This window comes from Hermetia illucens, chromosome 5, assembly GCF_905115235.1.
Source record: "Hermetia illucens chromosome 5, iHerIll2.2.curated.20191125, whole genome shotgun sequence".
Lineage (NCBI taxonomy): Eukaryota > Metazoa > Arthropoda > Insecta > Diptera > Stratiomyidae > Hermetia > Hermetia illucens.
The window spans coordinates 43,814,466-43,831,950 of NC_051853.1; the positions used below are offsets into that span (position 1 = coordinate 43,814,466).

A 17,485-nucleotide genomic window follows, 5' to 3' on the forward strand; every position below is an offset into this window, starting at 1 on the left:
TCAAGACCATTCGACATCAACAATGGTCTACGACAAGAGGATGCGCTATCATGCGTCCTCTTTAACCTGGCCCTCGAGAAGGTGATCCGTGATGCTGAGGTGAATGCAAGAGGTACGATCCTCTTCAAGTCCACCCAACTACTGGCCTATGCTGACGATATCGACATCATGGGAAGAACCACCCGAGACGTACAAACTGCCTTCATCCAGATCGAGCAGGCGGCGCGAGATCTTGGGCTGCACATCAATGAAGGCAAGACAAAATACATGGTGGCAACGTCAGCACTGAAGACGAATCAACCAACAACATCAAACCGCACTGGTCAAACACAAGCACGAACAAGAATAAGGATAGGGGAATACAACTTTGAGACCGTTGACAATTTCTCCTATCTAGGGTCGAAAATCACAACCGATAACAACTACGATGATGAAATCCGCGCACGGTTGTTGTCAGCCAACAGAGCCTACTTCAGCTTACAAAGACTATTCCGCTCGAAACGGGTGTTCCGCTGTTCGGCTCGAATAGGGTCAAAGCTCTTACTGTACAAGACTATGATCTTGCCAGTCCTCATGTATTCCTCGGAAACTTGGGTTCTTAGCAAGAAAAATTGCGAACTCTTGGCCGCGTTCGAGAGAAGAATCCTCCGAAGAATTTTTGGCCCCCTACATGAGGATGGACGATTCCGTAGCCTACACAATGACGAAATCTATGAGCGATACCATGACCGTCCGGTTGTGGATAAAATCCGGCTCAATAGGTTACGGTGGGCGGGTCACTTAATCCGTATGGATGAAGATGATCCCACCCGGAAAGTCTATAAGGGCAATATCTATGGTAGGAAAAGAAGACGAGGCAGACCCTGCCTAAGATGGAGCGATGGCGTGGGCCAGGACGCCAGACAGCTTTTAGGGATATCGAATTGGTGGACCTCGGCGCAAAACCGGGATGTCTGGAGTTCCTTATTAAGGCAGGCCTAGACCGGGTACCGGTTGTTGCGCCGTTGATGATGATGATGATATCGTTAGTTAGCTTAATGTATAGCTACCCGAAGACTTCCTAAAGACAATGTCCTTTGGCATTCGTCAGTGAACTTACTGATGTTTGGTCTCCGTCATTTTACCCTCGAACTTATCCGAGATGAGATCCAGCGGAATAGGGTACATGTAGACGTATCTGCAGTCCGAGTTTTACTTTCCACCCCTCGTATGGCAATATATATGCTATTCCGACCTTTCTCCCCATGGAAAACATCTACTTAAGGTCCGCGTTAGATTTCCTGGCAATATATCCCTTGTTGGTACACCTCCTGCATCAGTCAGTTCAAACAATAGCATACACACAAAATACATTTGAAACGTCTCTTCAAAAATATGCTCTTCGGAAGTAAATTTTTTACTTGACTGTGAAGGCCTTTGGCTTCACCCTCACCAGACCCTTCTAGCTTCAGCATAAGATTTCCTTTTTGGTAGAGATAGAGTTCAGCCTTCATCAGGATATACTGCCCAGCAAAATCAGGGAAAACAGGAAGACATGTATTTTCCTCGGAAACCAATTACCACGAAATTTTCTGACATCGTTCTATATTGAGTTTCAAGGGGGTCCCCATTTGTCTAAAATGAGTTAATTTTTTTCCCAAATAATATATAGTAGTAATATGGACCCCAATATTGGAAAATTCGGTGGAAATCTGCTTCCCTGTCAATCTGTTTGTCTTTATTTTTTGTCTTTAGAAGCGGTTGGAAGGTTCACTTCTGCCATCCGGTTATGTGAATTCTGCAAGGAACCCATGCTCGAGTTGGTTATCTGAAGGATGCTCTGCTGTCCGAATTCCTGCGACGTGTAAAGCTGGTACTGAAATCGCATCTCCCGAATTTATTCTTCTTCAGTTCATTGAATATATTCGCTATCCTTTCATTGATTTATGCATTCGAAATATTGGCATGGACGAAAACCGATATGTAAAACGTCCAGCGGCGGATACGGACAACTATATCCAAACTCTGCCTCATAACATCGAAGGCAGAGGCGTCTTTGAGGTGGCAACACAACATCATCGCCAAGTCGACTCCTAACGTGCTCGCTTATTTTGGCAGCAAAGATCAAGCGGGTCTCTTGCATGCGGCTGTTTGTAAAGCAGACTGTGGGCTAATTCCACTTAACTTGAAGGATCGATCTTCGATCCTCCGAGTGGGGTGAAATTAGTTCAGGAGCGGAGCGATGAATGGAAGTCAAAGACAATGCACAATAAATACGTGAATTACCTTTGGCAGACATTTGTCGATTTGAATTTATCGAATAGATGGCTGCATGCTGGGGAGCTCTTTGGTGAGGCGGAGTGATTTAAGTGTCTCATTCAGGACGACGTGGTCGCCGCCCCAGCTTATGAAAACTCATAACACAAGAACGGATGGAAAACGATAAGTGCAGAATGCTCGGTGTTAGAAACGTTGAACCATCTCATTTTTGGCTGTACTATACGAACAGGCATAATGCTGCATGTAAGGTGATTCACCAAAACCTGGCACAAAAGCATGGGTTGATCACGGGAACATGTCCGGTATGAGCCGCAGGAAATATTTAATAGTTCTGCTTATAGAGGCTCGTAGAGAGAAAATCCAGGCCTGGGGTGGAAATCAAATGGGCTTAGGGTAAAAATTATGGGGGCCCAACTTTTGTCAACTTCGGAGCTCTATCTTTGAGTTTAGATAAAATCTGTCATCTAGCGAGATTGCGACAACTCGGTTAAAATATAATCCCCCCGTTGACTCCAATGTGAACTACGCAATATTTTCGGGAATTAAGCGCCTGTCTGCGACAGTTTCCAATCTTGTTCAGGGCGTAGTAAACCAGGGGCAATGAAATATAACACGCCCCACATCCTCGGCTATGTTACAGTATCTCAGCTACTATGGTTTTTCTATCTGACCAAATCAATGTAGGTACGCACGATAGCCTCTATGTCCAGGCAAGAATTGTGACAGGTCATAGTTGATTTTCCTGTGGCTTCGTCCATCCCATCTTTGAATGTCTGGAACAATATAATATATCCAATGTCTTGTGCCATTCTGCGATAGATTCCCATCGTGTTAGCTGCTGCCGAAAGACTTGAGGCTCCCCGATTGCATAAGTTTTGTCATAGAGACGCCGGCCTAGATTCGCTAGAGGTCTTTGGGAAGCACCCTTTCTAATACGGATGCTCTTTCTTTAGATATTGTCCCTAGAGCACAGTATATCTAACAAGCAGTACCCACGCTCAATGGACCGGACTTGCGAATGCATTGAGGAAGCTTATCCGTACACACCATAGGCACTAAACCACATGTAGACACTGCCGATGTTGAGCGCCTATGATATGTACCGATAAGCTTTCTCAATACATTCGCAAGTCCGGTCCATTGAGTGAGCGGAATGTTTCAAGTAGGAAATTATCTCCTCTTCTCTTGCATAGATTTCGAACTCGTCTGAGCGTTTTGCAACTATTATTATCCCGATATCTGCCGCGATGCGAATAGTTATGATGCTAATAGGACGTCGTCGTAGCGTCAACATTCCTTGACACATTATGCGAGTCGCAGTATAGTCTTCTCCCTCATCCCCGGCGAATTTTAATAAGAATCTGCACAACGTATTTCGAGGGCTGGGATTTGATTAGGATTTTGATGGTTTTCTTCCATTTTGCAATGTATGCAGAGTTACCTCTGCGCAGCATTTGCCTTCTTGAATTGCAGCCTGAGCCAGGCCAGACACCATATTGATTACGTTGACAGTTGAAATTCGAATTGCTTGTCAGAAAGGGCTCATTCCTTTTTCACAATAACGAGCACTCTATCGTATTTTATGCCACTGTTCAAATCTATTGACAATGGTATCAACCAGACATATCGGTCTATATGAGGAGGGGTCACCCAATGGTTTACCGGGCTTCGAAATGATTATCAGCATTTGTGGCCATTTGCCTTCTCTAGACCATGCTGGAAAACTCCGTCCAGTTTTAGGAACCTTCAATTTTTAAAGAAAAACGGTGTATTTCTAAATGATGCTACTAGGCAAAGGTGGGGCTGCCTGTTCTATAATTTAAATTGAATGTTCGATTTATTTGGGAAAGACATGAATGCGGAGTGGTCTGACATTTTAAGATTTATGCTGGAGGTACATATAAATCACAGTTATCCATAATAAAATCAAAAATGATAAAGAAATAAAGAACTTAGTTGTATAGATATTCACAACCTTTATAATTTATCAAAAATATATGAATCCAGCACAAAAAAAAATGAAAATACGGCGTCCCTTTGAAGTAAAAATGTTTATAAATATATTTATCGTTGAAAAGGAATGCTGAAAAAGTGAAAAACAAATCACCTTGTTGCTTATTGATAAGCAAAAATAAATTGACCTCGGTTTTCCAATTTCAATGAACACTCATAAATTAGCGGCTCAAATGTCCAATTTATTTTCAGTGATAGCCCATAATTTTTCCAGGAAAAAAACACCCTTCCAACCACGTGAAAACCCAAGAACCCGACGACCTGATGTTTTATGGTCCATGGACCGCTAATTATGTATTATAAAATATTCAAATCTGTTTCAATTATTGAAAAGCAATTTAATTTCGTTAATCAGTTAGGGTAGGAACCAAAGCCGCAAATATGACATGAATCGTATTTTACGCTTCGCAAGGATATTATTCATACAAAGGAACCTTCACAGTTCATCATTACTTCCCCCAATTTACTAAAACACCAACAGGAAATACAAAATTGACTCCACCATACAATTATCGTTTGGTTTTTTGACTCCGCAAAACACTGCGCAAATAGCAAATTTAGAGTATTTAGTTTATTGCTATTATCCGTAGATAAAAATATGTATGTAGTTTATCAATGCTTGTTTGCACAGTTTGGATTTTATTCAACCGCAAATTTGATGTTTGAATATTGATTGAATTGAATTTTACGCCTGATGGATCAAATAGTTAGCAAATGGTAAAAATTTTGATTGGAAATTGTTAGTAATTATTCCAGCTATTTCACTGATATGCATTTAATTTAGAAATCAAAGCTCGCAGCCCGCTTTATTCACATATTGAGTGCAATTCTCCCTTGTAGACTGAAATATTCACGCCAGTGGATTTCCGGAGATAGTTGGCTGCAGTTTGGTATCCATTAAAGCACTTCAAAGCAGAGCAAACTTTGGATGTACAGTGGTTAGCTCCATTCAGTTCGATTTCGGAGCCAATTCGAGGTAGTGCAACGAACAATAGTAAAAAAAGGACGCAATTAAAATCACTTCAAATAACATCAGGGAAAGATACGAGCAACACTAGCGTAGTGATTGCCTCCAAATATCTCCTCCGTCAAGTTTCAACTCGGCTTGAGTGGGCTGCCAATAATCAACTTTTATGGATAATGAATAACTGATCAAACTCTTTATATAATTTGGTGTCCAATAAGGAAGTAAATGTAGTCCTACTCAAAGGAAATGTTTCATCAAGGGAAACGATTTTTCCGTTACTATGTGAAAAATATTGGGCATAGTAGAACCTTAACCACTTCATCATCATCAATGGCATCGGTATCCAGTCTAGCCCTGTCTTAGTAAGGAAATCTGGACTTCCCGGTTTTATGCCGATGTCCACCGATTCGATATCCCCAAAAGTTGTCCTGGCCTACATCATCGTCCCCATCTGAAGGAGAGTATGCCACGTCTCCTTTCTATACTACAGAAATTGCCCTTTTTCCGGGCTGGATCATCCTTACTCATATGAGTTAAGTGACCCGTCCACCGCAACTAACCGGATTTTATCCATGAGCTCGTGATATCGCTTAAATTTCGTAGCAATATAGGCTACGGAATCGTTCATCCTCCTGTAGAGGCCCAACAATTCTTTGGGCGTTTGAAACATTTCTTACAATGAACCCCTGTGTCTAAGGAATACACGAAGATTAGCAAGATCCTTGCCTTGTATTGTAAGAGCTTTGACCCAATGGTGGGATGTTTCGTGTGGAAGAGTTTTTTAAACTGAAAAAGGCTCTGTTGACTCTCAACAAACCTGAGTGAATTTCGTCGTTGGAGCTGTTATCGATTGTGCTTTCTGCTATAAAATTTTCTCCTTCTATTGAAGCTACTTTGTCATCATTTTCTCCACTTTATGCTAGTCACGAGGTTCTGCTGGTTGCCTGGTTTGCCTGACCTGTCTTGAGTCTATTGGCAGTTCCCAGATTACGACGCGAAAAAAAAAACCGTCTGCATTCTTTTCCGCCTTACGTGGCGAAGTACATCCCCAAAGAATTGAATACAGCACTTGGTTATAAAGTTGTCACTAATATTGCTTGCAGAAGGCAGTTGATGAGATTTCATCGGCACTAATTCATGCAGTAATTCCCACTATACGTCAAGTTTGTTATTGTTACTCTAGAGGAGAAAGTTACATCGTACTAATGTGCCTCAGTGCCTTTCGGATTTAATCCAGTCTTCGAGTTGAATTTCACAAGTCAAAGTTTAACCTTGCTTTGACATACTGAATCCTCGATTATTTCAAGGCAACCCTACATAAATTATTTTCTCAACATTGAATTTCTGAGGATTATTACTGTATTTTTAAGCATTCGATCAAACATACTATTGCTGGATCAACATTTTGCATGCCCACCGCGATGACTGAAACTATGGTAACCGTCTTTGCGCATATCTTTCATCTACATGCGTATGTTCGTAAATCTCTAGCTCTTGTATCTTACGCAAAGTCCAATCTCCAAATCTATCAGTTCATCAATTATGCCCGTGCTTAAGATTTGACATGTTGGTTTGATGACTTATCCATAATGCTCAGCTTTCACAATGGCTTTTAGATACTAAAATATTCCTCGACCCTATTTCTAACTCTCCTCAATCATGGATGGATGATAGCCATTTGTCATTCAAAGCCTCCCCTCGGGTTTGCCTTGTCGTTCTATCTGTATCTAGTCAACTCCCTCCTATAAATTTCATCAGTTCCTATAATCGATGTCATTAAAACTGTCTTCTTTTAAAGCGAATCTGACCCATGCGGACCCACTTATCACCACAATAGTCATGCTTCGCGGTCAAGATTTGAACCCGGGGCACAAACTAGAGAAGCTAATTTTCAATCAATTTGGCGATTGCACTGCCTTGTAAGAAGCCCCCCCCCCCCCATAAGTTCAACTTGGAACGATGTAATTCCCCCCATGTGTGTGTTTACATTTCGAACCTTTCCACCAAATTTCATGTCAAAAGGTGCAACGGTTTCTGAGAAAAGTGTGTGTGACAGACAGACAGACAGTAAACCAATTTTATTAAGGTTTTGTTTTCAACGAAACCTTAGAACAATTCGGGAAACCGGAAACTGGACGCTTCAGACATAAAAGGTTTTGTGTTTCCCTATGTGAGGAACGATGAGTGCATGACAGTTCCGTGTGTAAATAGTTGAAAATTCAATTGTTTTACACAAAACCTAAAAAACGATCTTACTAAATCTCATGAAAAAGCCAAAATCAGGAAAGGAGAGGCCTTGCCAAATGTTTGCTTCATATTTATGGAATTAAGCATGATACCTCTTTGGCATTAATCCCATTTTTGTCTAACCGGTGTGAAAAAAAAATCGGTCCAACACCCTAGTTGACATTGTGACCGCCACTTGAATGTCAACCACCCTCACGAAAATCCGTCATGGAGGTCGATCGTAAATAAGCAGGTGACTAACTGATCACTTTCTTGAAATCATGCTTCCGATTAAGGAGGAGTTACGTAACTAATCAATTAAGCCCTCCTCCCACATGTTTTTATTACTTCCAAGAGGTATTCCCTTTTTTCACGTTCTGATAGATTCTTGAGCGACGGAAAGGGAAACGTAGTTTAGAAGTGACGGGCGGGAAACGTAGTTTAGAAGTGATCATTCCAATCTTTAGACCTGTGTCAGTACTAAATTTTCGGTGTCTCTGGTATTTTATCCTAAGAAGACTTATCTGTAGCTGTCACTTTCATAAAACTTGATCATCTCTTCAACTATATTCTTAGGGCATAGTCTTCTTGTCCTGTAAAGAACTGCGTAAAGTGATAGTTTGTTTCCACGTGATTCCGCTCGCGCAGTCCCTTCAATTAGAAATGAGTTTATGCATCCACCGTCCCTTCAAAGACTCATTCTATCCACTTGTCAATGCTTACACGACACAGTCCTAGCCGCGCGTCGTTGTTATGCAGTCGTCGATCAGTTCCTCTACTTTCTTCAGTGGAATGGAAGTATTTCCTACGTCTCGTTTTAAAGATACTGCAAACACTCGAGGTCATCAAGCGATAAATCGAGCTTATTTTTCTCGCTTCTACAAGCTTGCCAACGTCTCTGTTCATACGATTAACACATATAGCAATATGGGTCACTCCACTCAATTGCGAGTAAACTCTGCCTGTGCTGTGGCTACCGGCATTCGATGACATTCTTCAAACCCTCCCCATAAGTTCGTTTCAAAGTGCCACACTTGTATAACTTACTCGATCATCATTCCCAGATATATATTCGATAGCCGGTTTTTTACCGCACTCTACAGTGAAGATTTTACTGTTCGTAGTCTCTCCGCTACGTAGACCTCTGTACCCTTTGGGACTTTTTCAGTGACAACGATGGCTAACTCATCTGCACGGACGACAGTTATAACCTTTCCCAGGTTGTTAAATATGAGGATAGTCGCAAAAGTTGGTAATGGTAATTTGGCGTACTTTGGCGATGACGGCATACCATCTGAATCAATCGTCATTCTCGTATCAAAAACTCTTACTTCCGAAAAGTAATTCTTAACTAGCCTTACTGAGCCTCCAACGCCAACGAATCTTTGACTGGTTGTCATTCCGTGGATTTTAACGCATTTTTCACATTCAGTGCCAAGAAGACTAACGCAGCCTGCGGCATTCCTGAACCCCACATCTATGGTTACTGCATTCACTTTCTGCAACTTCAACAAATCTTGTATCATTTTGAATGATGAGCAAAAGTCTGTTGTTGATAACCCTTTCCACAATCTTCTCTATTATGTCCAGCAGGTGACTTATTAAGTTATTTTTAGAGCACATGACTACGCAGTGATGTCCTTCAGAGGTACTGACTTAGGCCACCACGTACACCGATCAATGATCATGAGACAATACTTACAGCCGTGTGCGTCTCGCAAAGGGCTACAATGTCGAGGTGTATGGTATGGAAGTGCTTTGTCGACTTAGGGAATCCAATGAAACCTCCTGGGCCGGAGAAAATCCCCCCTTTCAACCCCCTCTCGTCAGATCTGTATATCAGTTACACAGCCTTCGTAAGACGTGCTTTCTTCAGAAGTCTTCGCAATCCAACTTTTTGATATGCATACTGATTGCTTGTTCGACAATTAGGGTGTGTTTATAATACTCACTGAAGTATGTCAACTCAGGCACAGATCCTATGTCTCTTCCTGAGATCGCGACTAATCTGTACTAATCTCAACTCCAATTTTTTTTTTATAAATAACATCTTAGCTAGTACTTTTGAGCCCTTGAATTGTTTCTGGATTGTATCAACACACATCTTCGTGGACGCGAAAATAGATGTCCAATGAAATTTATTTTTTCAATAATCCAATTGTTTCTTACGCTATGTGGCATGAACTTCCGACATGTTGAAACCACAAGCTGACAAATCTACAACGTTGAATGATCTGAACGATAGAATCCTAAGTCGTCGCATAACTCAGCCAGTTGGGTCTCCATCTTACCTCCGTCGAAATGCTAATTCTGTGCCGCCGTAGGCCTTATATACATAGAGCACTTTTTACAGTCTCCTGCAATCCAATTAATGTGGATTCTCTAGGTATTGATCACACTCGATGATGATCTGCTTCCAGTATGCAATTTCCCTTTTAGAATCCTCTAATGCTGATGACAGTTTCTGCCAAGTTGACGAGCTCCGGGTGTGAACCTCTTATAAAGGGTCCGCATATCCTCCCCGCCTCGGTTGGAATTAATTATCATTCCTGGTCGTATTCTCCTCTAGTCATTGTTTTTTATGGAAATGACCTCTCCAGGGCTCTGTTTTTAGCAACGTCTCCTGGCTCAAATTTCCCCGTCACGGTCTTTGGATTTCTCCGGACTGATTTGTTCTCGTGAATGTTCTTCCTCTCTTCAATAAATTAAACAGTCCGCAGTTAACCAGCGGCCGGAACGTATGTGGGATTTGGCTGGCCTGTCAGTTTGGACGGTACGGGCGGTTAATGATCGATTGAAAAACGATTCGGCCATCTAACTGGCTGAAAAAGAAATCAGGCAAACCGGTCCGTGTATGGGGTGAGACGTCAGACCAAAGGTCGCCGGTCAGGCCGTCTAGGCAATGAGCGTTCTGTTATAAATACTCACATACAAAAATATCTGAACTTTACATTTCAATGCTTTTCACGGCCAGAGTTCAACTGATGGTGCTGTTCGGCTTGCAGGTACATGTATAGTGTTCTCAGTCCAACAGGCGGCAGGATAAACTGCTTTTTCGGCGGAAGACTTAGTCCAAGTGAGATGAAAATGGCTCCTGTTTGGTCATTTCCCCCTACATCCCCCGATTACTTAAGCTCCACACTTAGGGGAGTTTGAATTGCGAAGGAGACCTATGCATTGAGCTTCTTCTAAACAAGTCTGTCGCTTAATCTACTACACTGTCTTCAAGCAAGCTTCATATTATGCTCGTTGAATTTTGATGGTAAAGAGCCGGCTTTACAACATTTGATCCTTACTATATCTCTGAATTCCCTGACATTGTTTGAGCATTGACAATAGATTTTTAAAATATTACAGTCGACTACGGTTCAAATTATCTGTTGACTACCCCCATCCCAAAGGACAAGAGTTTTTGGAAGAAACATGCGACATCCAAGTTTTCTTGTCTGCTACTTTTCTTCTTTCAGAAATTGACGAACCAACATAAAACGTTAAACAAATAATTATCGTTCCACCTTACCTACTACCCTGCTCGTATGACCAATTTAAATTTTGGCGTCATAGACACAACCGTATCAGACAAGAAGATCCTTAAATTTGGTCTTTCTGTTGCACCCTTTGGCAATCAACTTCTAATTTTATATTCTGCGTTATTCAGTTCAAATATGTATTACTTTATGGATAGTAAAGCATCAGCAACATTTCGAATAATTGAACAAACTTCCTTTTGAATCCGAAAAATGTTTTTTGCAAGAAATAAGTCCATCTTTTTTGAGTACTTTTCCATGGAACTGACCACCATTATATTCTCTTGTCCAAAATCGAACTTTTTTTGTAACAAAGCATCACAATCTATTTATGAAACAGCTGAATGATCCTACGCAAAACAAATTTGTAGCAGCCCAGATACCAACAGCAATAGGTATTCCATGCAACCAATTTATAAATAAGCAACGGCTCCCATATTTGCGGCTTGTTATAATTCTACCGACATAACTGAATGACATACTTCCAGCTCATTAGCGCTAAATCAAAAGCTAAATAATTGAGTCCTTAATGAAAATGATGACACATTTGATGTAGGAAAGCCTTTGATTAGCCTTACTAATAGCAATCAATAGATTGAATCAATATAATTAGCAATATCAATGCTATTTCATTTTTGTTAGATTAATACAATTATGGAAATTCTAGGAAGATTGCTCTTGTTCAATTGAATCCTTACTAATTAGCCATTCAACGTTATTAATTAATTGAAATATATAAATAGATGTGCTTGTGTAGTGTTTGTATTGAAATAGATTAATATGTTGCTTGCCTGTATCAAACACGTGAATCTTATGCAAGTTTGGAACCCGCTATTAGTAATGAAGTTCCTTTGGAATGTTACCTAGGAGCCTGATTATATGTCAGCATATGTACATTTCTGCATATTTGTCTGAGAACCGCATGATAAATGAAGTTATATATTTAGGAACCAAAATAGATACTTTTTAGGATTTGAAATTCTGCAACAAGGAAATTTTTTAAGCTTTATAGTTTTTGATTTTAAATTTCGAGCGTGATTTACATATAAGACTTACATTTATTACTTATGGAATATTTTACAGTACTCACTTCGAACTTCATGAAACTAACAGAATCAATAATGATATTCCACAGGAAAAAGATGATGGACCACTTTACAAATTCTACGAAATCATCATGGACTCCGGCGGCCAATTCATGGAAATCATCAATAATTTGACCGATGTTACTATTTTGGCCCCAAGCAATGCAGCATGGATGGATTCTACCGTTTACAATGTTATTGGGTAATTTATTATTGATTGCAAGAATTAAAAGAAATTTTTAGATAAGTTTACCAGCTCCCCATTTATCACTATCAAACGTCCATCTTCCCCTATATGACTCGGGTATGGACATTTGTTTCTCAATCTCAGTGATTAAAAGCATGGAAACACTTTTCTTTTATAAATGGGGCTGGTGAATGTGTTTACGCACAGAAACCTGGACTCACACGACGGTACGCTGTCGGACTACCAACTAAAAACCTCCCTGCCATCATAGAATTAGCCTGGAACTTTAGAGAGCCTTCAAGTCATAGAATTCCTTTCACCGATAGGAGGGGGAGGCGGAAGGGAATTGTTAATTCAAGGAATGCCTTGCCATCCGTTTCTTCCACCGATCGGGCTCTATCTTCAAAACATTCGCTTTATACATCAAAGGCTTTATTTCATCATGAATATATTTTGACATCTTTCGGAAAGTCAGTGTCTCCCCAATCTCTCCAGTGTCTCGCCAATAAAATGGCGGTGGAAATAAAAACTCTGCACGAAGCTTAAGCTGGGCCTGGAAGTGGTAGTGAGGAATGCATTTCGTCCAGATAACAGCAGGAAACCTTTAAGTTGTATCACTGCTGCACCAACCACTTAAATTCGTATACATATTTGACAGAGAAGCGATAGATAAAATTGTGAGTGGTAGGCAACTGTCAGTTCCTTCCTGACCCATTTATCAGCACTTCAGTCAAGCACATAGCTGAGAAGGTGGGTTTTGTCAACTACTGTGCAGTCGGTGCAGTCGGTAGTGCACCATCATTTTCCAGAAGCAGAGGATGCGCTGATCCTTCAGTAAAGAAAACTTTACCGGGGTGTCTTTACCATGTTCTGACTAGGCCAGCCAGCTACATTGAAGTGCATAGCTGTCTCCTCTCTTTCAGATGGTAATTTTAGTAACAGCAATTCAAATTTCTCCATTTGGCCAATCCTTGCGATCTCACCCTTCAGAGCAGACTTGGTGGATGGTCTGATGCCAAATGTTCTCTCTAGTCCCACCATTGTGAATCCAAATCCTGACGAGTCAGTCCGTCAGCGTCCTCATTACCAACGAAGTTCAAGTGCCCTGGCATCCACATCAAGATTATTTCGTTCAGTTGACCACACCATCTACCTTGATATAATGTTGCTACTTCGTGCTCATATCGCTGTCCAATTGTCGAAGCAGATTCGAATGGTGCGATCCAGCCATTTTTGTCGCAAACGTTCTTCTGGTGCCAATAAAATAATAATAATAATCGTTTGCGCAACAATCCATATTGGATCAAGGCCTTGAATGGTGTTAGAGCACTTCATTCAAGACCGTAACATCACACTACAGTATACTGTAGGAAGCAATGTGGTCAGCATTGCGCTTACCCGAGCGCAGCTGAGTCGACTGGTAGCCGACGTCAAATCACGATACAAATCTCGCTGCCACCAGTGAGATCCGAATCGCGATTTTCCGTATGATAGCCTTGTGCTCTAACCACTCAGCTATCCGGACACTGGTGCCAATAAAATCGCGGAGATATATGCTCCGCCTTGAATATGGTCGTCATTTTATGAAGAGATCGGGCCAGTTTCATAATTAGGTTTCCCAAAAACATCAGTGTGTCCAATCACACACATCAGTGTGTTCAATCTGACTGATCCGTCAGTGAAGGTTATTAAGTAAGTAATCCCAAAAGACTTGTTGCCATTATCAACCATTATTTTCTCTTGGTGATTACGATGGAGTATGTCTTCACAAAAACAAGTCTAGAATCCACATGATCAGAGCCGCCTAGATGGACGCTTAACCGTATTTTTGGTCACCTTTGCACACGTCAAATTCCTGCTGTTAGGAAAGTTCAGTCTCGATCACCCAACGATGCATGCATGCATCAAAATAGCCTTCATTACGGATGTATACATCCAATAAATTCGTAGTGTTGAAAGTTCCCGGATCTTACCTATCACAGTTCTAAAGCTGTATCAGGTTTTCATCCCTGATATGAGGAAAAACGTGTAGCTGCCCTGGTTAAAATTCCTAGTGGAGATAATTAATTCAGACTCTCTAGTGTTTACCGTAAGTCCGTTGCGGAGGCACCAACTGCGGGTTACATACGGAGTTGCGTTCAAGTCATGACTGTTTCCGACTTGCCGATATCCAGTACGGCCGGTCCGCAGTTGCTTCCGCAAAGACTTTTCTATTCTCCAGGAGCGATAGCAAGGTGCCCATTACCAGAAGCGGTAACGATAGACTTGTATCTTCGAAATTAGTTAAATCCCCATTTTGCTCACTCAAATGATACTATTTTGCATGCCAGTTCAGCTGAGATTTTGGATGCTCCTTGGGAAGTATACTTAAACCAAATGGTGTCCCGTTTCTTCATCGCCTTCCGTTTACTTCCCGTTTTGTAAACGTATGTTACTCAGCTTCTGTCTATGTTTTCTGAGTACAATCCGCTTTATCTTCGAGGTCGCCTCAATCGGGTGTGTCTCTTCGCAAAAGCGAACAAAACCTCATTAAAATCGGTTCATTGTCTATCCGTCCGTGGGTCTGTCTGTCACACTTTTCTTAGAAACGGCCAAATCATTTGACACCAAATTTGGTACGAAAGTGGAGGCTGTTAACTCACATGCATGTGGGGAGTTACATTGCTACAAGTTGAACTTACAGAGTAAGGGCATGTACCTCGAACAGGGATGTACATTTTTTTCACCGAATATAGCCATATGGCATATCAAATGAAAGGTCTCCAGTAGTACTTTTCGAAGAAGATATTAGTTTTGATGTTAGTTGCAAAGAGGAGGAGAACAGCGGGCCAAACGGGGCAATTACTTTCGGGTATCGTTCTTAGAAACTACCTACCTGAAAAATGTGAAACAAATTATGGTGGTCCGTGAGCATTTTAGCATATTTAGTGCCGATTCCACCCGACAGCTGGATCGAAGTTCAGAGCTCTATTGAGGAGTACCCTTGTCATTCTCCTGTGTTTTGCCAAATCAGAGTTTCATCATAGTATTTTATCCCCTTGTTTCTCCAAATCCCAGCAATGGATTTTATGCGTCTCCCAGGAACCGTAACTCAGACTTTCAGCTCTGTTTTCTGCGTTACTCAATCTGTCTACCGGGATTTCTGAAATGAAACGATTGAAAGTGAATCCATGCCCATATCGAAATCAATGTGGCTGTGATCTGAGAGCGTGAGATTGTTCTATACCCTCCACTCTCTAACAAGATTCATCATGCCAGGGGATGCCACCGTGATATTATTGACTTCTCCCCTGACCGCAATAAAGAACGCGGGTTCATTACCCAAGTTAAGGATCTGCAGTTCAGTTCTTACCCGATATTCTAATAATTACGATCCTCTCGTGTTAATTTTAGAACTTGCTCCAAGAGATGTGATGGGCGTTAACATCGCATCCTGCTATCGCTCATATGACCTTAATCTTGGCATGTTGGATAGCTCTAATGACTGTTCCACTAGGAAGTTCATCGACGTCAGAGCATCACCCTATTGTCTTCTTATGCTTAATTTGACGATTTTGATGTTGCCATCACAAAGTTCGGTAACCAGGATAGTTGGAAGCTATAGCTTGTTTCGAATCTAGCCTTCGTGAATGCACTGCCTTCGGTCTCCTTGGTTCAATGATTGCATGTGATAATTGTTGATATCTAAAAACGAAACAAAGTTGGTATTGGCTGAGTCTGTTTGGAATTACAGTTTTTTTCCTTTCGGATATCTTTTTGAAAGTTATCGAGTCCCCCTAGGATTTTTTTATCTTTATCTTTCTTTCAAAGCCTTTTAACAATTTTTCAAGGGCCTGAGTCAATGTCCAAATTTCGCATCCATAATATCATAACACAGATCTAATAATGGCATTCTAGACACGGATCTTCGTTCTCCTGTATATGTATTTTGACTTCCCTTTTTACTTCAGGCGCGTCCTATGCATCTTTCAATAACTTTAGTATCAACATTTTCCAAGTTGTATTCACCAATCATGATATTTTGTATAGCTGACATATGTTTTCTAATTTGGGCCATGTTCTTGGTTTTTTTGTTCATTAACCCATAATTCTACATCCTTTGTTGCATCGTCAAACTTAGGAAAATTTCTTAAGCACCGAGGGCGAGATGAGGTACTGATGCAATCGGCGTACGTTGCTTGCATTAACTAAGGAGCAGTGGACCGTAGTTTCAGGGTTTTTTTCGGGTTGCTCAAGGGTCAAGTTGAAGAGCATCAGAGTTTGAAATCATTCCCTGTTAAAAATGGATCAATCAGATTGCTTTACATTCGCACCTAAGAAGGTAAATTAACTATGATTGCTTCTATGAGACGAATTTGGGAAAGATCTTGGACGCCCAGGATTTACAAATAAGTGCAAATAGCAACTCCGCGGAGACTTCGGAGGCTGCCCCTGACCGCTTAGCATTGCCGCTCAGTCGGAACCCAACTGACCGTTGGCAGGCCCTGTTCTCGCAGAGTGCATCACTAATGATAAAGCAGTGAAAGTCCCAGAAATCTACCAACCCTTTACCGATGTTGGTATGGTCACCAAGACCATCACATCACCATCCCATCACAATCACGATGTCACCTTTAGGAAGCCAGTTTTAAACTGCATCTAGTTACTAATAGAAACTTGGATCGGGTTTTCGCAGTCAATAGCCTGTCAGAGACCAGCTTCCCGGTCATGAGAGCGCACCTTTTGGTAACCGTCAGTAACAATCCGAAACGGGCTTCGCATCTAGCGCAGTGTCGACATAGGGCAAGGGGTATCTCCAGACTTCCATATTCATTCTCCGTATGGTCAGAATGTCCAGCCTATATGGTTGGAATTCTTGTTCAAATTGCAGAGAGTGAACAATCTGGAGGCAACCGATACCACATTCATCAAAAGCAATTGTCGATAACTGAAGATCATAGCCGTGAAGTTAATGCCTATCAGATGCGTGGTTGATGTTTCAGTGACAACAGAAAAATTCTAAATTTATTGGTTGCTAGCCAAAAATGTATATCGCTATTAGTCGTCTTTTATGGCATTATAACATGATTATTATAAACCACAACTGAAGGACAGATAATAATCAATGGCACAATAGCTTGATTTGATCTAGGCCTTGAAACGTTTACAAATAAACGTTTACAAGCTATTCCATACCATTCCTCAAACTATACAGAACTTCCAAGGCCCCACATATAGTAGG

At 41.2% G+C, this 17,485-nt stretch overlaps 1 protein-coding gene across 11 annotated transcripts in view; it reads left to right on the forward strand.

The window, feature by feature from the left end:
- LOC119658317 (fasciclin-1) overlaps nucleotides 1–17,485 on the forward strand; it is a 385,465-nt gene that overhangs the window by 315,252 nt on the left and 52,728 nt on the right. For all 11 annotated transcript variants that reach the window (XM_038065651.1, XM_038065642.1, XM_038065646.1 and 8 more), the window contains one exon: nucleotides 12,128–12,279. In XM_038065651.1, the coding sequence (XP_037921579.1) occupies nucleotides 12,128–12,279 (152 nt within the window). The remainder of the gene's footprint in view (nucleotides 1–12,127; nucleotides 12,280–17,485) is intronic.